The 21800-nt window shown below is 39.2% G+C and overlaps 1 protein-coding gene across 1 annotated transcript in view; it reads left to right on the forward strand.

Annotated features, from left to right (window-relative positions):
* Positions 1-18092, forward strand: part of LOC140185861 (coiled-coil and C2 domain-containing protein 2A-like) — a 124197-nt gene extending 106105 nt beyond the window's left edge. Inside the window, exons 26-28 of the mRNA XM_072239658.1 lie at positions 3155-3213; positions 11545-11722; positions 17904-18092. Coding sequence (XP_072095759.1) covers positions 3155-3213; positions 11545-11722; positions 17904-18092 — 426 coding nt within the window. The remainder of the gene's footprint in view (positions 1-3154; positions 3214-11544; positions 11723-17903) is intronic.
* The last annotated feature ends 3708 nt before the right edge of the window (positions 18093-21800 follow it).

Raw genomic sequence — 21800 nt, forward strand, 5'->3', positions numbered from 1 at the left:
GAAAAATTATCACTAATGCATCCACTATTTCTTGGGCTACTTCCTTAAGCACTCTAGGATGCAGACCATCTGGCCCTGGGGATTTATCTGCCTTTAATTCCTTCAATTTACCTAACACAACTTCCCTACTAACATGTATTTCTCTCAGTTCCTCCATCTCACTGGACCCTCTGTCCCCTACTATTTCCAGAAGATTATTTATGTCCTGCTTAGTGAAGACAGAACCAAAGTAGTTATTCAATTGGTCTGCCATGTCCTTGCTCCCCATAATCAATTCACCTGTTTCTGTCTGTAGGGGACCTACATTTGTCTTAACCAATCTTTTTCTTTTCACATATCTATAAAAGCTTTTACAGTCAGTTTGTATGTTCCCTGCCAGTTTTCTCTAATAATCTTTTTTCCCTTTTCTAATTAAGCCCTTTGTCCTCCTCTGCTGGACTCCGAATTTCTCCCAGTCCTCAGGTGAGCCACTTTTTCTGGCTAATTTGTATGCTCCTTCTTTGGAATTGATACTATCCCTAATTTCTCTTGTCATCCACGGGTGCACTACCTTCCCTGATTTATTCTTTTGCCAAACTGGGATGAACAATTGTTGTAGTTCATCCATGCGATCTTTAAATGCTTGCCATTGCATATCCACCGTCAACCCTTTAAGTGTCATTTGCCAGTCTATCTTAGCTAATTCACGTCTCATACCTTCAAAGTTACCCTTCCTTAAGTTCAGAACCTTTGTTTCTGAATTAACAATGTCACTCTCCATCTTAATGAAGAATTCCACTATATGATGGTCACTCTTACCCAAGGGGCCTCTCACGACAAGATTGCTAATTAACCCTTTCTCATTGCTCAATACCCAGTCTAGAATAGCCTGCTCTCTAGTTGGTTCAAAAAATCATCCCGCATACATTCCAAGAAATCTTCTTCCTCAGCACCCTTACCAATTTGGTTCACCCAATCTATATGTAGATTGAAGTCACCCATTATAACTGCTGTTCCTTTATTGCACGCATTTCTAATTTCCTGTTTAATACCATCCCCAAACTCACTACTACTGTTAGGTGGCCTGTACACAACTCCCACCAGCGTTTTCTGCCCCTTAGTGTTATGCAGCTCTACCCATACTGATTCCACATCCTCCCAGCTAATGTTCTTCCTTTCTATTGCATTAATCTCCTCTCTAACCAGCAATGCTATCCCACCTCCTTTTCTTTCATGTCTATCCCTCCTGAATATTGAATATTCCTGAATGTTGAGCTCCCATCCTTGGTCACCCTGGAGCCATGTCTCTGTGATCCCAACTATATCATATTCATTAATAACAATCTGCACTTTTAATTCATCCACCTTGTTACGAATGCTCCTTGCATTGACACACAAAGCCTTCAGGCTCGCTTTTACAACACTCTTAGCCCTTATACAATTATGTTGAAAAGTGGCCCTTTTTGATTTTTGCCCTGGATTTGCCGGCCTGCCACTTTTACTTTTCACCTTACTACTTTTTGCTTCTACCCTCATTTTACACCCCTCTGTCTCTCTGCACTTGTTCCCATCCCCCTTTTGTGAACTAACCTCCTCTCTCCTAGTCTCTTTAATTTGATTCCCACCCCCAACCATTCTAGTTTAAAGTCACCTCAGTAGCCCTCGTAAATCTTCCTGCCAGGATATTGGTCCCCCTAGGATTCAAGTGTAACCCATCCTTTTTGTACAGGTCACACCTGCGCCAAAAGAGGTCCCAATGATCCAAAAAGTTGAATCCCTGTCCCCTGCTCCAATTCCTCAGCCACGCATTTATCCTCCACCTCATCGCATTCCTACTCTCACTGTCGCGTGGCACAGGCAGTAATCCTGAGATTACTACCTTTGCGGTCCTTTTTCTCAACTCCCTTCCTAACTCCCTATATTCTCCTTTCAGGACCTCTTCCCTTTTCCTAACTATGTCATTGGTACCTATATGTACCACAACCTCTGGCTCCTCACCCTCCCACTTCAGGATATCTTGGACGCTATCAGAAATATCCCGGACCCTGGCACCAGGGAGGCAAACTACCATCCGGGTCTCTGGACTGCGTCCACAGAATCACCTATCTGACCCCCTTACTATCGAGTCCCCTATTACAACTGCCCTCCTCTTCCTTTCCCTACCCTTCTGAGCTACAGGGCCAGACTCTGTGCCGGAGGCACGGCCACTGTTGCTTCCCCCAGTTAAGCTGTCCCCCCCCAGCAGTAGTCAAACAGGAGTACCTATTGTCAAGGGGCACAGCCACCAGGGTACTCTCTATTACCTGACTCTTCCCCTTCCCTCTCCTAACTGTGACCCACTTGTCTGCCTCCTGTGGCCCCGGTGTGACCACCTGCCTGTGACTCCTCTCTATCAACTCCTCACTCTCCCTGACCAGACGAAGGTCATCGAGCTGCAGCTCCAGTTCCCTAATGCGGTCCCTTAGGAGCTGCATCTCGGCGCACCTGGCGCAGATGTGGACGTCCGGGAGGCTTGGAGACTCCAGGGCCTCCCACATCCGGCACCGAGAACAACAAGCTACCCTCACACTCATACTGCCCCTCTCCTCAAATAACAACAAAAAATGAATACCAAACCTTCCTTGCCTCGCCTGTTTCCGCCTAAGCCCATTGAGCTGAAGCCCTTAAGCCTTCACTCTGCTCCCGGCTCACTCCACCGCCCGCAAACTACGCTGCCCGCTGTATGAGGCTCTGTTCCTTTTAAATCTCCTCTGCGTCCTCACTAAAGCTTCCACATCTTTCTACAGTGAGGCGACCAGAACTGAATACAATACTCCAAGTGCAATCTAACCAGAGTTTTACTGCATGGCTCTTGAACTCAATCCTCCAACTAATAAAGGCCAACACACCATATGCCATCTTAACCACCCTATCAACATGTACAGCAACTTAGAGGGACCTATAGATATGGACCCCAAGATCCCTCAAATGCTAAATAGTAGATGCTGTGAATAACTATCCACTTCTGAAATTTAGTTGTTAATCTAATAATTTTGAAGTAACATTTATTTGCAAATAATTTTAATAAAAATGAAGTTTTCAATAGAATATTTCAAATAGTTTAATTCAATAAACATTTTTAGAAGAATAAGAACTTAAACAAATCTGCAACATGTAATGCAAAAATATTCTCTAGCCACAGGAATTAATCTACTATCCCACTGAAAGAAGCCTGGTGAATAAATTACAGAACAGGTAGGAACATTTTTTACTATCATATATTTAGAAATGATACACAACTTGGCTATTATGTAATGACACAAATTTGAGGTATGTAGTTTTGGCATGATACAGAATGAAGTTAGAAATATCTTACAGAAATGAAGTAGAAATACCATGGACAGTAAGAAATGCAAACATTATTCATTGTGAAAATGTTAAGCCAAGTCAATTTGTGTCAAGTGTTTTGGCATATTCATCAGTATGGTGAGATAAAATGGAAAACTTGTTTGTAGCAACATTATAGGCATGAGTTGTAGGTACAGACAACATGCAGAATATAAATTATATATACATTATACTTAACATTATAGCACACAGAAAAAAACAAAGATGTGCTAAAAAGCAAAACCTTAGTGTAAAAAGAAAACAAAGACAAAAGAAAACAATCAAAGGCAATTCCATGGTAGTGCAAGAGATGGTCTATAGTGGTCATTGCTGAGGAAGGATTAGGGTTGTGCAGGTAAGTTCAAGAACCTGATGGTTTAGGAAAGTAGCTATTCTTGAACCTGGTAGCATTGTTGACCATTGCATCAACAGAATTAGGTTAGGGAACTCGATCCTTTCTTCTCCCAGCTCCTGGTGTTGGTGAATCTCTGGAGTTATTTTGGCCTGAAACGTCAACTGTACTCTTTTCCATAGATGCTGCCCGGCCTGCTGAGTTCCTCCAGCATTTTGTATGTGGCTATCTTCTATCTGACAGCTGATAATTCATGGCTTTTTGTTTTAAATCAGTTACCAAACCAGTACACGGGGCAGACACAATCTCAACAGTAACAAACCAAAGAACACCTTACAAATAACTTCTTATTTGGAAATTATCTCTAACCAGCACATTACCTGGAGCATCATCATGTCTGCTTTAAAACATTTATCAAGCCAGGTAACTTCAATTCAAAAAATGGAGGACATAGAGCCATGTTCATTCCTTCAACCTCATGGCAAGAACAAAAACAATTGGTTTGTCCGCTTCCTTGATCCATTCAAGTTCGATGTTTCCTTCCATATTTTAATTCCTTCATGGCCAACAGCATAAGATTTCAGGCTTTTGTACCTCCTGCTTGGCAGTAACAACAAGAAGAGGGCATGACCTGGATGATAAGGGCTGACTTCTTAAGGCAGCACTTCCTGTAGATGTTGCCACTGATGGGGAGGGATATGTGTTCACTATGCTCTGCAGCCTCTTGAGTTCCTGTGCATTGAAATTGCCATACCACAGGATACTGTGAAAGTTAGATTATTTAGTAATATGCTAAAATTCCTTAAGTCCCTAAGAAATGATAGTCACTGGCATGCTTTCTTCATCAATGTGCTGGGTCCAGAACAGGCCATTTGAGATATTAATTAATGCCCAGGAATTTGAAGCTGCTTGCTCTGTCTATCCATATTGAGAAGTGGTAAGTAGTCCCTTGATTTCCTCTTTCAATAGAATTCATTAGTTCTGTGATTTCCTTGACCTTGAGAAAGAGGTTGTTACCGCAACACCAGTCACCGGATGGTCTTTCTCACTCCTGACTCATCATCTCCCATGAGTCTGCCTACAACAGCAGTATCACAAGCAAATTTATAGACAGTTTTGGAAGCTGTGCTTTACCATGGGTGTAATGAAGGAAGAGCAGAAGTTAAGCACAAAAGTGTATCTGTGTTTATAATCAGTGAGGAGGAGATGCTTTTGTGACCTATGCTGATTGAGTTCTGCATTGAAGTAGCTAGAATGGTTGGCATTTAACTACCAGATGTTCCAGATCAGGGGACCAGGAATGGGACAAGACCATCATTTCCAAGCACCATGAGGAGTTTATCATGAAGTATACACTCCTGCCCCTTGCTTTTCCTAATGCTGCTATCCCATCCATACAGTGGATGGAGCACTGTGTCTGGAGAGTTGGGAGGTAAGCCATGTCTCTGTGAAACAGAGTACACTGCAGTTTCTCATAATCCTCTGATACAGAAGTTCAGCTCATGGGTCTTTCTCCTTGTTCTCCAGTGATTGTATATCAATCTAAGTGATGTTAGGGAAGTCAATTTCATGCTTCTATCCTGACGAAGGGTCTCGGCCTGAAACGTCGACTGCACCTCTTCCTACAGATGCTGCCTGGCCTGCTGCGTTCACCAGCAACCTTGATGTATGTTTCATGCTTCTATCTTCCAGTTTTACCCAAAGTCCTCCTCAGTGACCATAAATTGTGGCAAAATTCTACGAGCTTCAATGCTTCCAGGCGCTGTATGGTGTTCTGGAAGGTCAGGTCTGCCAAGTCCATTGAGTCCATAGAATGATCCTAAGATTGCTAATACAGTTAAATGGCTTTAGAGACCATTTGTAATGCAGTATTCCTGACTGCAGATTTGAGGCTTAAAAGTTCAATGCATAATTATAAAGGTCCTTTACTTCTTGCTGCCTGCATTATGTTATCTCTTGCTGGCAACATCTTAACAGGGTCAATAAAAAGGTGCAGAAGGTATTGACAACAACAAAAAAAAAAATGAGAAGTGCATTTGCAAAGGATTACAAGGTTAACAGTAAAAGTTTCTTTAAAAATAAGAGAACATATAACTGGCAATAAATGAATACTTTGCTTCTGTCTTCAAAGAACAGAAAGATACCTCGGTACCATGAGTATAAAGAAAATCTAAATTAGTTATCAATAGAACTTACTGGATTTAACATTATCAAAGAAAGGGCTAATGGTGAAATCCATTATGCTTAAGTAAAGCAAATCTCCAAACCTTCATGGTTTCCTCATCAGAATAATAAAAGAAGTGAGTGAGGAGATTTCAAATACATTAATAGTTGCCTTTGATGATCTTTTGATGCATAAGTTATACTGTTCGATTGGAAACATTCAAATCTATTGTTTAAAATGGTGGACCTCCCTGACTACTGTCAGTTCTGAGAGAATTCTTGAAACTCTCTCAAGATTTACTGAGCATCAACTGATTACTATCAGTACTGACGTGTTAACACTGAGTAACATCTGTCTAATTTGGTTACTTGTTGGAGGATGATAGAGTGGTGAATAAAGGGTTATTAAGGATATCATCTACGTTTTCTTCCAAAATTCATTTGGTAAGTTCACATGAAATGAAAGAAGACAGAGGAAAGATAAAGTGCAGACTTGATTATTTGAACATGGCATCTGATCTCTCTGAGAGATCAGTATTGCAGCCACAGCTTTTTAATCAAATTTATTAATGATTTCAATGAAGGAGCTGAGAGGTATAATCAATATTTATAAATTAAACCAAATTAGAAAGCACAGTAAATGATTTAGATATAAACAGCAAAATACAAAGGGACATGAGTAGCCTTCTCAGTGATGTACTGTATATAAAAACTGAAAATGAATTAAAAAAATGTGCATAAAAACTTACGTGGTAAATTGAGCTCAAAGCAGGAAATGAGTCATTCAGCTTCCAAGAAAGAGAAACAATTGCCTGAGAACTGAATTGCAGAACACTTGCCTTTTTCTAACATTATGCCAATTAAAATTGATATAACTGTGATTAAGTTGTGCATGGGACTATTGTAGGATCAGATTAAGCCAATGAAGAAATTTCACTGGGCACTTCTAGTTATGATCCCCCAATGTAACTCCAATGCAATTTATCGTTGGGCTATAATGCAATGATTTTTCTTGCAACACTCTTTTCTGAAACATCACAGATGCCTTTTATTTATTTATCTAACTATTGATTTATTTATTTGTTTATTATCCATTCATTCACTCATAAGGAAATTCTGGGAGAATGTAATTGTAATCCTGGGGCAGAGGCCTGGGAGGTCTGGAAGTAAAGGATTTGAAAAATCGAAATAAGTGGTGATAATGGAAATTTGAAATAAAAACAAAAGATGCTGTAAACAGCAGATCAGGAAGCATCTGTAAAAAGAGAAACTATGGTAAAGATCAGAAGCCCTTCATTATTCCCCATTGAATAGTTGTTGATCTGAAACATTCGATCTGTTTCTTTTTCAACTGATGCTGTCTGACTTGCTAAGTGCTTACAGCATCTCCTGTACGTTTTAAGTAAAATACTCACTTGAATTATCATGCTACTCTCCCTTTGCATTTAAATCAATCCACCCAGTAAAACTTCCTCTGTAACTTGTACTCCCAAATTTTGCCTTGCAAACCCAAGACATTACCATTGCTACTGTTCCCACACACTCAAGTATTCAAATAGGATGGCATGATCACCCTCCTAACAATTAGGCTAATCTTCTTCCTCCAACTTCATCCTAAATACTGGACAGGTCTCCCTGTACTCCTGATCACAGACTTGCAATTTCCTGTTCCTGTCTTTCCTCTCAGAAGGGCTACAAAAGTGATCCTCCCCTTTGCCCTCAAACACTAGCAGTGTGTCTGATCACTATCTCCTATCTAACATTAACAGCACTACCACAAATCCTTTTCTCTAACAACTGCTTTCTTGTCCCTCAAATCCTTGGCAAAACATTGGTCATATCTTCAGTCCACATCCTTTGAGCAGTTCATCTCCAACAGAAGCACTCCACAAATCCTTAGCTACAGACTAGTTTGGGAGAGATGACACATTTTGATAATGAAAGAGTCCAAAATTTAATTTCCCTTTGATCATTGTAGGCTGAATGACCTATTTATTTACCTCATGACACTCTCTCTTTGTGACCAAAGGCCCAAGATTCGAGCATGTGTGAATTTTGTTGAAGTGGCACAAACATCAAAATAGTAATTGTTTCACTGCTTAACTGCTCTTCTATTGAGGTTTTTCAGGTGGACTAGTATTTTGAGCCATGAGTTTTTCCAAAATGCAGCAAAGAAGGAACTGTAGAGTGGCAGAAGAAATTTACATGTATCTAGATTTTTAAAAGCTAATTGCCTTTTTGACAAACCAAAGTTCACAGTAAATTTTATCCTTAAAGTACACATATGTCACCATATACAACCCTGAGATTCATTTTCCTGTAGGCATAATCAATAAATCTATTGAATAATAGCCGTAACAGAATCAATGAAAGATTGCCCAACTAAGGCATTCATCCAGAGTGCAGAAGACATCAAACTGTGCGAATACAAAATAAGAAATAATTAATAAATAAAGAAAGAAGGAAAGGAAGAAAGATTGAAAACATAAGATGAAGGGTTCTTAAAAGTGAGTCCATTAGTTGTGGGAACATTCCAATGATGGGGTAAGTGAAATTGAGTGAAGTTATACCCTTTGATCCAACAGCCCGATGGTTAAGGGGTAGGAACTGTTCTTGAACCTGGTGGTGTGGGTCCTGAGGCTCTTGTACCTTCTTCCTGATGGTAGCAGCAAGTCATGAGGCCAAATAAAATATTGCCTATTATCTCATAGGGTTAATATAGATAGGAGAAGTTATGCTCCAGTTGTATACAACCTTGACTAAACCATAATTCTGATGAATAGGCTGTAAATCTCCTGGCACCCAATCTTGCAGGAGATTTACAGCATATTCATCAGAATAAATGCAGGACTGATAGAGTAAAAGTACCAGGGCAGCATGTATCTGATTGATGTGGCATCAACATTCTTAGATTCTGGAAAATCATTGTTCCTTTTGCTTGATTACAAGGAAATCACAGTATCTATTGTGACTTAAAGACACCAAGATCTAACTTACTTCTGCTGATTTAGAATATAGTGGAAAGCAAGGGAAGAAGTTTCTGGGGCTCTGGCAGAGACTTTTGTATCTTCATTGGCCATGGGTGGGATACCAGAACATTGAAAGGTGGCTATTATTGTGCCCATTATTATGTAAGGACCAGCAGCAAACCGCAGGTGAGACTAAAATCAGTGGCAGGAAAGTTACTGGAGGGGATTCTGAGAAACGGGATCTATCTGCACTTAGGAAGACAAGGACAGATTAGGGATAGTATGCGTGAGGAATCATGTTTTTTGAATTTGTTTGAGATTTTTGATGAGGCGACCAAGAGGATTGACTCGGGCAAGATGGTATACATTGCCCACGTGGATTTTTGGAAAGTCTATAACAAGGTTCTGCATGGTAGACTGGTTTAGAAGATCATATCAACATGTGATCCTGGGTGAGCTAACCAATTGGATACAAACTTGTCTTCGTGGAAGAATTCAGGGAATGGTAGTGAAGGGTTGTTTTTCAAATTGGAGGCTTGTGATCAGTGATGTGCCACAGGGATTAGCGTTGGGTTCTTTATTGCATACCATATACTTGTACATTAAAGACTTGTATGAGAATGTAGGTGACATGATTAGTTTGCCAATAGTACCAAATTTGGTGGTGGTGTGGACAGTGAGAAAGATTGTCTAAGGTTGCAATAGGATCTCAATCAACTGGGAAAATGGACAATGGAATGGCACAGGGGATTTAACTCAGGTATGTGCAGTGTTGTGCATTTTGGGAAGTTAATACTGGGCAGGACTTACACAGTAAATGGTAGTGCTCCAGGGAGGTGTTGCAGAACTGGGAGACCTAGGGATACAAATACATAGTTCCCTGAAAGTGGTTGCACAGTTAGATAAGGTGGTAAAGAAAGCACATGGCCCACTTGCCTTCGTCAGTCAATGTACTAAGTACAAGGGTTGGGACATCATGTTACAGCTGTAAAAGATGTTGATGAAACTGCACCCATCGTATTATGTGCAGGTCTGGTTGTCAAGTTATAGGAAAGATGTAATTAAGCAAGAGGTAGTGCAGAAACAATTCAGAGGAATGTTGTCAGAACTAAAGGATTGAAGAGTGATTGGATAGGCTGGGACTGTTTACCTTGGAGCGAAGGAGGCTGAGGGGTGTCCTTATAGAGATTAATAAAATAATGAAGGGTATAAGTAGGGTGGATGGTTGCAATCTTTTTCCCAGAGGATGAGGGTCTAAAACTAGAGGATTAAATGGGAGAGTGGAAACATTTAAAGGGGATCTGAGGGACAACTTTTTTGCACAGAAGTTGACAGTAATTTTGAATGAACTGCCAGAGGAAGAGACAGAGGCAAGATAAATTGCAATATTTAAAAGGCATTTTGTGGGTACAAAACACACACACAAGATGCTGGAGGAGCCCAGCAGATCAGGCTACATCTATGGAAAAGAGTACAGTTGACATTTCAGGCTGAGACGCTTCAGCAGCTGAAGAGTCTCAGCCCAAAATATCAGCTGTACTCTTTTCCATAGATGCTGCCCGACCCGCTGAGTTCAACCAGCATTTTGTGTGTGTTGCTTGGATTTCCAGCATTTACGGATTTTCTCTTGTTTGTGATGGGTACAAAGAAAGATTTAATGGGATATTTTCCAAATACAGGCAAATGAGGTTAGGTCAGGTAAGTGCCATGGCTAGCATGGACATTTTTAAAATTCATCATGGAAAGGTCTGTAAAAAAATAAAGTTCCTAGATTATTAATAGTCCCTCACCCCAGTGCATAAGCAAAGCCCATTTACAAAAATTGGACTATTTCCTTGCTGTACAAGTCTATGACTCACATGGGCTTGGGAATAACATATTGGCATGGATCAAAAGTTGGTTGATAGGAAATACAAAGTAGTAATAATGGGTATCAGAATGGCAGGCATTAATCACAGGGAACTGATCTTGGTCCCCAGCTATTCATAATATATATCAATAAACCTGCTGAGAAAATAGAATTAGTATTTCTGAGTTTGCCTATGACAAGAAACTGGATTGTGAATTGTGAGGAATGTGAAATGAAGTTTCAAAGTAATTTAGAAGTTGAGTGAATGGTCAAATATAGGACAGGTGCATGAAATAGCATTTTCTGTATTTTTTGTATTCCCAGCATTGGAGTTTGATGCTGCAACATTATTTCCTGTAGTTGGGAATCAGTGATGAGACCAAATCAAAATTGTCAAGAGGGGAATGAAGTTTTTCTTTACTTAGCAACACACACAACATGCTGCCGGAACTCAGCAGGCCAGGCAGCATCTATGGAAAAGAACGAACAGTCGACACTTTGGGGCGAGACCCCAATTCTGTTGAAGGGTCTTGGCTCGAAACGCCAACTGTTTACTCTTTTCTATAGATGCTGCCTGGCCTGCTGAGTTCCTTCAGCATTTTTTGTGTGTGTTGCTTTGGATTTCCTGCATCTGCAGATTTTCTTGTGTTTGTTTTCTTTACTTAACAGATTGTTGGAGAATGAAGTGCTTTGTTACATGGACTAATTGAGAAGAGACCATTGCATGTCATTGTAATTGTTTCATAAAGCAATGGGTTGTTTCTCACAAAAAAGAGATACAGTTGGTTAAAATAGCAAATTATTCCAGTTCTCACTCTCAGAAAGTGGTCATGTGTTTTACTCTTTTCTTATTCACTGTGACTTAGAATTGAATGGGCACTGAAGAATAAATTTATGGAATGGAGAGCACAGCATCCCACTCGATGGAATCGTTACTGTACCGGAGTGTTTCAAAATTTTCTTCCTCTGCTGGAACGAAACCTTGGTCGCTCAGTAAGTGAAGAGCAGAGTGCAGGTTTAGAGAACCTTTTAAAGGAATACAAGGTTTGTTATCCCTTCAGAAAAAAGCACTTCCAATTAAATTATTCTTAATATTAATTTTTCAGAAGTTTGATATATTATAGCACATGTACTAAAATCTGGAAAGCTAATAATTGTAAATTTAAAATAAATGTATCCACTTCTTATTTTTAGCTACCCACCATTAATATGAGTAGATGTAATATTTAAGCTTTCTCTTCTGGCCATTCAGTTTCCAAGTGCTAATTTGTATCACATTTTTATGTTACCGATCCTGTGATCTCAAAGTGATGGTTTGGGATGTTTTTATTCACATGTGGGCATTACTGGCAATGTAAGCATTTGTTGTCTTCATAACTGCCTTAAGACAATATGTTGGATGGTAAGTCACCTTCCAGAACCATTATATTTCTTCTTGGTGGAAGTACTCCCAAAATGCTATGAACTAGGGGTGTCATAACTAGGGGTAATTTTTAGAAAAAAGAAAAGATTTTTTTCAGTGAGTATGTCGATTGTATTTTCTCTGTGTAACTTCATGGATGTTCACTGTTCATTGGATTGTTTGCCTGTTATGTCTAATTGTTTGTCTTTGGGCTAGCTCTAGATTTACATTTTGTGTTGCAGGTGTCTCATTTGGTGTCATGGAGATTGTTTGTATTTATCATTTTTATTCAATTTGAGGTAATTGAATTAGCATGGGGATTTTCATGTCTTGCATTGTAGTTGTTGTCTTTGTGGGTTATTGCTTCGTCTGGACACTGGGACTGTCTGATTGGTCTTGAATTCCTATGTATCCCAGGGTGTACTTCAGGAGTGCTTGCAAACCCCTTTTTGCTTGGTCGTTGTAGATCCTTATCTGGTGGAAACTCTGACCGAGTTCTTCTGTGTATCATGAGTGATTTCAGTTCTTCAAGATTCTGCAGAATTTGTCTGAGTTCTTGGTAGTTTTGCTGGTTAATTTCTGTAATAAATCTTTTATTTTGTTTGAATTGCTGGAAGTCTCTCGCATTCCTGCACTTCAGTTTGCTACTGCCCCTGCCAGAGTTTCTTGATTTAGACACAGTGATGGTAAAAGAACGGTGATATTTTTCAATATAATAATTGTATATGATATGAGGTGACACTGCAGGCTTTATTTCTGTATTTCCGTAAACTTGTTGCATTTATCCTTTTTTGTTACTAAAGATATGAATTTGAGAGGTGCTGTCAGATAGGCTAGATTGCATAGCTTTTATGAGAGTATACATATTAGCCTTTGTGTACCAATAATGGAGGAAGAGTGTTGATGTGGTGTGAGTCAAATGGAATGCATGTTCTTGAAATGTGTTCATTTCTAGAGTGTTGTTGAAGTTGTGCAAAACCAGAAATCTAGACAAGTGGATTTTGGCTCACTCCTGGTGTATGTCACGTAGGTGAAGGAGTTACTTGTCTCAAGATATTCAGACTCTGCCTTGCTAATGTAGCCATGGCATTTATGTAGCTGGTCCAGTTAGGTTCCTGGCCATCGGTGATTCCTAAGGTCCATATGGTGGGCTTTTCAAGCACAGTAATGCATTTGACTAGCATGGTTATACTCTCCTGTTGGTAAAGGTCATTGCCTAGCACTTGGATGGTGCTAATCTTCCTCCTGTTTGAATGTTATCTAGTTCATGCTGAATGCGAATGTGATTTGCTTCTTTTTCTGAGAAGAGGGGATGAAATCAAAGATGATGCACATATCCCTGTTTCTGACAGATGATGGAAGGAAGATCAATGATGAAACCACTGAAATTGCTGGGCCTACCTAGACACTGTTCTTATGAACTCACACAATGAGATGCTGGGGCTAGGATAGATGACCTATAACCTTGAGGCCCACTGACCTAGCTTATACCACTTACTATCACACTTGTCGAATGCTTTCGATGTTGGGATCAGTCACTTTCACTTTATCTCTGGAATTAACTCTGAGCCAAGAGCTGGAATTAAGTTCAAAGTTCAATGTAAATTTATTTTCAAAGTACACATATGTCACCATATTCAACCCTGATTCACTTTCTTGTGGACGTACTCAATCCGTGATAGAATAATAACCATAATAGAATCAATGAAAGACCGCACCAACCAATGTGCAAAAGGTAACAAACTGTGCAAATACAAAAATAAAGAAATAATAACAATAAATAAAAAAGCAATAAACATTGAGAACATTAGATGAAGAGTTTTTGAAAGTGAGTCTATAGGTTGTGGGAACATTTCAATGATGGGACAATTGAAGTTGAGTGAAATTATCTTCTCTGGTTCAAAAGCCTGGTGGTTGAGGAGCAATAACTGTTCCTGAACATGGTGATGTGAGTCCTGAGGCTCTTGTACCTTCTTCCTGATGGCAACAGTGCGAAGAGAGCATGTTCTGGGTGGTGGGGGGTCCCTGATGATGGAAGCTGCTTTCCTGTGACAACGCCTTGTGTAGATGTGCTCAATGGTGGGAAGGGCTTTACCTGTGATAGACAGGACTGTATCCACTACTTTTTGTAAGATTTTCTGTTCAAGGGGAATGGTATTTCCTTACCATCTGTGATGCAGCCAGCCAATATACTCTCCACTGCATGTCAGTAGAAGTTTGCCAAAGTTTTAGATGTCATGCAAAATCTTTGCAAACACCTAAGGTAGTAGAGGCACTGCAGTGCATTCTTTACATAATTGCATCTGTATGCTGGGCCCAGGACAAGTCCTCCGAAATAAGTGGTTCTGAATAAACCAAAACTGTGCATCAACGAGAAGGTTATTGATGATTGAATGCCATTGAGGGTTACCATCATCCTGTTGTTAACAGGAAAAAGATTAATTGGGCACCAATGAACTAAATTGGATTTATACTGCTATTTTGTGATACTATATATCTTATACTGTCTCACATTGATGTTTGTATCTTTGCTGTAATGAAAGAGCTTGATTAGAGATATGGCTAGTTTTGGAGTGCACGTCTTTCTTTAGTGCAACAGGCAAGATGTTGTCTGGTCCCATATCATTTGTGTTATACAGTGCTATTGCCATTTTTTGATATCAGGTGAATCATATTGGTTGTAGACAAGCTCGATGATGAAGGGAATCTTGGTACAAAACCTAGACATTTCACCCACTAGATATTTCTTAACATTGATGAAAATAGTTGCAAATGCTTTTCCCTTATCTTCGCAGTGACAGGCTGGCCCCAAAAGGGGATGCAATTTTGTTGGAGCCTCCTCCTCCAACTCACTGTTAAATTGTCCATCACCATTTATGAGCTGTGTCAGAAATGTAGAACTTTGATCTGATCCTTCATTTTTGGTGTTACTGTACTTAGCTCTATCTTTTGCATGGTGTTTTTGTTTTGCATGTCTGCCCAGTTATGACTTGCTGGATCAGTTTTGAGTCTACTCCATTTAACATAATGGTAAAGCTCTACCGCACAATAAAAAATAAGAACAGGAGAAGGTCAAAGGGCCTCTCACGTTCGTGAGGAAGCTGTTATGACCATGACTGAAGTCATGGAAGAGACGCTGAACCTGGTGATATACAAGTCTTTATTCAGCACAACAAGCAGGAATAATTCTGGAGACACTCTCGGTAGAGGCTCACAAGCTCAATGTTCATCACATTTTTTATATCCTTAAGATCAATGGTGACAGTAGGTGATTCAATACAGTTTCAATAGTTACATTGACATCGTTTGCTTCAATACTTTGGGTTGGGTTGACCTTTTGAACACTAAATTCAAAATTCCTTTGAATTGCATATCTATAGTGAGAGACACCTCTGAATGTTCAGATACCTTGGTTGGGACAACTCCTGAACTTACACAATGGTGCAAATTATTTAAACCCATAGTTGATGTAGGACAATTAACACAACCACATTTGTCTGAACATATGGCTGTGGAGAACTTGTAACTTCAATTTACAAAAAATCTGAAGGTTAATTGCAATCTTCCTGAAATTATTTACATTTGCAATAAGAAATGAAACCTGGTTCTTGTTTGAATTAATATTTGCTATATTCACATAACTGCAGAATACTCCCTAGCAGCTGCCATGTGCAAATGATCTACCACAAACAGATCAGCAATGATGAGGATTGCTGATTTCAGCTGTAGACCCAGTCTGGCAAGTTTTTCTTTTGAAACATACTGTAGCTAGCTTAGACAGTGGTAGTGCAAGTAAGCCCACTCTTGGAGAAATCCCACCAAGAGTATCTTCCATGCTCTTGCTAATTTCAGTATTTAAGGACTTCCAAATTTTGAACATGGAGAAACACTGATTCATCAGTTGAGGGAGTAGGTCTGGTGACATTCAACAGGACATTGCTATGTCCATGCTCTACCAGACACCAAGTGGCCTTGAGCCAATGGTGAGGACCAATACAGCTATTCTGTCATCCATGTACCAGTGTACTGCTGGGTCTTATTGCTAGTTGAAAAAATAATACTCAAGGATTGTGGTAGAAGAATCTGAAGCATTGTAAGGCATGATTCTGTGAGCATGACAATGTATGGCTATTATTTCATCTGCTTCTGGGACAGAGCCTTTAAGGTTCAACCCCATTCTCCAGATGACTTTGCAAGATCAACAGAACTGGGAGTGATTGTGACATTTCCAAATTCAGTTTCTAGTTGCCTAGGAGTCCTTACCTCCAAGGGAGCATCATGTATTTTTATCTTTAAAATTATTAAGGAATTTAATAGGGTAATGGTTAAAAAATGTTTTTATGGAGGAGCAATAAAAACATGGTCATGGAGAAACAAAAAAAATCTATTAATCGATTCAGGAAAATCATATTTATCCAGATAACTGTTCAAATGTAGAACATGCTTCCATAATAACAATGATAAACAGCATGGTTGTAATTAAAGAAAAACTATAAGTGAAAGGGGAAGGGATAAAAAAGGGTTAAATGTAAAATGGCTGACAGAAACTCACGTAGAACATAAAGAGTGGCAACTTGGCATTTATAGTATTTTCCTGTATTGTAATTTCCATGTGATTGTAGGGATGTCAGAATCATCTGCAGCATATACTCAGTGTTCACTTTATTAGGTACAGAATTGAAACCCAATGTGGTCTTCTGTTGCTGTAGCCTATTCATTTGAAGGTTCAATGTGTTGTGTGTTCAGAGATGCTCTTCTGTACACCACTATTGTAACTTCGTCATTTGAGTTGCTGTCGCCTTCCTGTCAGCTTGAACTGGTATGGCCATTCTTCTCTGACATCTCTCATTAATAAGGCATTATTGCCCACAGAACTACTGCTCGCTGGATTTTTTTTTCACGCCATTTTCCGGAAACGCTAGGGACTACTGTATGTGAAACTCCTAGCAGATCAACAGTTTCTGAGATACTCAAGCTACACTGTCAGGCACCAATAGCCATTCCACAGTCAAAGTCACTTAGTTTACATTTCTTCCCGATTCTGATGTTTGGTCAAACCTCTGTGAATGCATCGTGGAAAGTGTGCTGACAGGCTGCATAATGGCCTGGTATGGGAGCTCCAATGCCTTTGAATGGAAATTCCTACAAAGGTAGTGGTTTTGGCTAAGTATATCACAGGTAAAGCCCTCTCAACCATTGAGCACACCTACATGAAACATTGCTGTAGAAAAACAGCATCCATCAGCAAAGATCCTCACCACCTAGGCCATGCTCTTTTCTCACTGTTGAAATCAACTAGAAGGTACAAGTGCCTCAGGACTCGCACCACCAGGTACAAGAACTGGTATTACCCCTCAACCATCAGGCTCTTGAACAAAAGGGGATAACTGCACTTATTTAAAGACTCTTTAATCATGATATTTCATGCTCGTTATTTATTGCTATTTATTTATTATCTGCATTTGCACAGTTTGTTTACAGTTTACAGATCCTGTTTACAGTTACTGTTCTATAGTATGCCTGCAGAAAAAGAATCTCAGGGTTGTATGTGGTGACATGTATGAACTCTGATAATAAAATATACTTTGAACTTCGAACTGAATAACAACTGAACCTCTTGATCATGTCTGCATGTTTTAAAGCATTGAGTTGCTGCACAAGACTGGCTAATTAGATATTTGCATTAAGGAACAGGTGCACTGGTGTACCTAATAAAGTGGCCACTGAATGTATTTTAGGTTATTCTATTTTTTGATTGGAAAATATACTTTGAATTATAAAATATGTAAGTCAGTCAATTACAACTTTTTTTTATCTCAACAGGTTTCAGGATTTCCTATTCAAATGTGCTATTCAAAGTTGGAGACAATATTTGATAAAGTCTACAGTACTGGTATTCATAAAATCAACATCCCCAATGTGGAGTTTGCTGTTGCGGTGTATATTTATCCATACCCTGGCAATGTATTATCAGTGTGGATCTATATAGCATCTCTGGTTCGCAATGCATAAAAAAATCAAACTTGCCATTGTTTAATATTTTTGACCTAGATCTCTTATTTTTGTTCTACTGTTTTCTGTACTGTGATTTCCCATTTTTAGTAACTTTGAAGTTCATTAGCCCAATAAGTAATTTTTTTCATAAATTAACCTCACTTAATTTTCAAACCATCCAATCCAATCTTTTCTTTTTTCTAGAAAGAGAAAATAACTCTTCTGACTATAAGTACCCTGCTTCAATAGTTTTCTGTTATTATTTTACCTGATTCATTTAATCTCCTATTCTCACAAAGATGAGTTACAACTCTAATATCATAAAAAGAATATTTACACCAGAATAGTTGATTTGACTAATTCAGTAAGAGACAATCATCTCCTCTCTTTCAAAAAGTGTTTTGATTGATTTTCAATATTTGCATTCATGTTTATAAAAATAAGGAGATGGAAACCTTTTCTTCTATACAAATAAAACCAACCATTTTCCACTTTGGAAATCAACTTTTGTGTCCAGTGGTGAATGTAGATTAAAAACACTGCTGATATTGAATCTCTTGTAACCTAGGCTGACCAATAATGCAGCTGTTCCAATCTCTCATAAACTGTCAGCTCATTCCTTTCCGCTATAATCAGACTGGTTTCCAGCCTGCCCCACCCTCAACCTTTGTCTCCTCGGCTTTCCAGAATAGATTCATCAATATCACCACAGCTGGTTTTATCTGAGTAGGAATTGTACCTATTGGCTTCATGATTGTAATGGTTTCAGAGATCTGGACAGCCTATAGTAGGCAGGCCCTGGCACTCAGAATTTACCACTGCGAAATCCTCTAATTTCACTGGAAGTTTAAGAAAACTAAAGTTAGTGCCCCCTCTCAGACCAACATCCCCTATAGTCCTAACTGCACTTAGATGGTTACATTGAGCAACACAAGATTCCTGAAATAAACACTCCTTTCTTCATTGGGAAGAGGTTACCATTTGGATTAAGGAAAGGGTTCAGGGATATGCTCAAGGGCTACTTGAAGAAACTCCTTAAAAAAACTATCCCTTGATCACTTATATCATACCCTATGTAAGATGAAAACAAATAATAAAGTTGAAAACATGATTTACAATAATTTGTAAATCAGTTAAATTTGTAGGTAATATTCTACAAGTATTTCATTTTAGATTCAAAATACAATCCAAAAATTAGTAATCAAATAATATCATTTAAAAATCATTTCATTTTTCAGGTACACAGCGAATTGAAGTGGCAGAATACTGGTCCATGTTGCTGAAGTTATCTGGTTGATAGTGGAATTAGGGGGGAGAAGGGGGAGAAGGGAGAGCCACAGCAACCATGCCTTCATCTTATCAGAGACATAAGGGAATTTTATTTTTGTTATCTTCTGATGTTTGGATAATATAAACCAGCTTTGGAACTTTGTTGAAAGAATATACTGATGGATCTCCTATTAGATTTCTCCTTTTAATATGCAGCCATGTGAAGAACACAAGGGTTGAGAGTGGAAGCTGAGCTGCTGTCAGCTCAATCCAACAGAACAAAAGTTTGAAATTACTGCCACATGCAGGGCAGCATACCTAACCTTATCAAATAATTACTGAAAAGTAAGAAATTCTGTTCAACTAAGGTTGACAATACAGTGAAGTCTTTGATTTTTATCAGCAAATTACAAGATTAGATATTAAATTATTTACTGCTCAAAAATGTAAACAGATTTCAGAATATCACCCAAATCAAGTCGAAGGAAAGTGAGTGTACTGTCATGTGCACAAGTCACGGTCAAAATCTTGCTTGCATCTGACAGGTACAGGCAACACACAGAATACAAATGAAGCATATATTACACTAGAAGGTGAAGAAAAAGAAAAAAAGATGGTGCAAAACAAGATATAGTGCAAAAAGGAAGGCACAAGTACACTAGTGTAATAGGTGGCCATTGGTGATTGAACCTGATTGTTCTAGGAAAGTAGCTGTTTCCCTGGTGGTATAGGGTTTAAAACCTTGGTGGTATAGGGTTTAAAACTTCTGTACCTCCTACCTGATGGGAGCAGCAAGAAAAGGGCATGGTGTCCCTGATAAAAGATGCTGCCTTCCAAGTGTTTTGGGATAGTGGTTTTTCAATGTGGAAGGAGCTGGTATTCTAAATAAACCTCTCAATTAAGTTGCAGGTCTCCCGGGCCTACATTTCTGAATTAAGATATGTTCTCCTGTGACTAACCTATTGCAAGTACCTCTAAGATTTGCTCCAATTTTCCCTGCTTGTCAAATTTCCATCACTACTTGTATGATGCAAATATTGGCAGGGCTACAAAGTTGATTCATGATCAAATCGCTCAGTCAAATTTCATTATTAATGTGAAATGGTAAAGTGACTATAAATTTGCGTTACTTAAGGTGAAATCAATTTTCAGTTGTATAGATCGGAAAAGCAGCAGTAAACAATTAAACTTCTGAAATCCAACGAAGTCATTTGTACTAATCACATAAATGGCTGTTTATGCGATAAATTTAAGTTGTGGTCTGGATTTTGAGCTTTTCTAAGGAAAGATGACTTCCATCAGATCTAGGTATTTCAAAACTGAAGTTAAAGAGATGTTTCCTACTTTGCCATATCCTGTCTAATCCCAAAGGCAGTTACTTTAAGATGCTACATACATAGGAACAGCTAGTCAGTGATCTTCTTCAGTCAGTCTTTTCAGAAAAATATTGATAGGTTCATTTCAATTAAAGTACTCCATTTTGTAGAACATTTTCTGACAAATATCTTCTCTTTGCTGTTTCTGCCACTTATACTTCATTATAATAATGTTCTTAGCCAGACATTGCTTACCAAATTAGTCAACTTGTCTTCTCTAAGGACAAAGCCATCTGTAACCAGGTTGAATTGTCCTCGTTGTTCTCTATGTGCACAGCCTGATCTAATCTCATCAACCTCATCAGTGGATGCTGTTTATTTGGATTTGCAGAAGGCCTTTGACAGGGTGCTGCACATGAGGCTGCTTAACAAAATAAGAGCCCAAACTCGAGGAATTCTGCAGATGCTGGAAATTCAAGCAACACACATCGAATTTGCTGGTGAACGCAGCAGGCCAGGCAGCATCTCTAGGAAGAGGTACAGTCGACGTTTCGGGCCGAGACCCTTCGTCAGGACTAACTGAAGGAAGAGCTAGTAAGAGATTTGAAAGTCGGAGGGGGAGGGGGAGGGGGAGGGGGAGATCCAGAATGATAGGAGAAGACAGGAGGGGGAGGGATGGAGCCAAGAGCTGGACAGGTGATTGGCAAAAAGGATATGAGAAATAAGAGCCCATTGTATTTCAGAAGAGATAGCAACATGGATAGAAGATTGGCTGACTGGCAGGAGGCAAAGAGTGGAAATAAAGGGGAACTTTTTTGGTTGGTTGCTGGTGACTAGTGAGGTGCTGCAGGAGTCAGTGTTGGGATCACTTCTTTTTACGTTATATGTCAGTGATTTGGATGAAGAAATTGATGGCCTTGTGGCCAAGTTTGTGGATGATACGAAGATAGGTGGAGGGGCAGGTAGTGTTGAGGAAGCAGGGTATCTGTAGAAGGACTTAGATAGATTGGGAGAATGGTCTAAGAAGTTGCAGATGGAATATAGTGTCGGGAAGTGCATGGACTTGCACTTGGGTAGAAGGAATAAAGATGTGGACTATATTCTAAATAGGGAGAAAATTTTAAAAATCAGAGGTGCAAAG

The sequence above is a fragment of the Mobula birostris genome, chromosome 21 (genome assembly GCF_030028105.1).
Source record: "Mobula birostris isolate sMobBir1 chromosome 21, sMobBir1.hap1, whole genome shotgun sequence".
Classification (NCBI taxonomy): Eukaryota; Metazoa; Chordata; class Chondrichthyes; order Myliobatiformes; family Myliobatidae; genus Mobula; species Mobula birostris.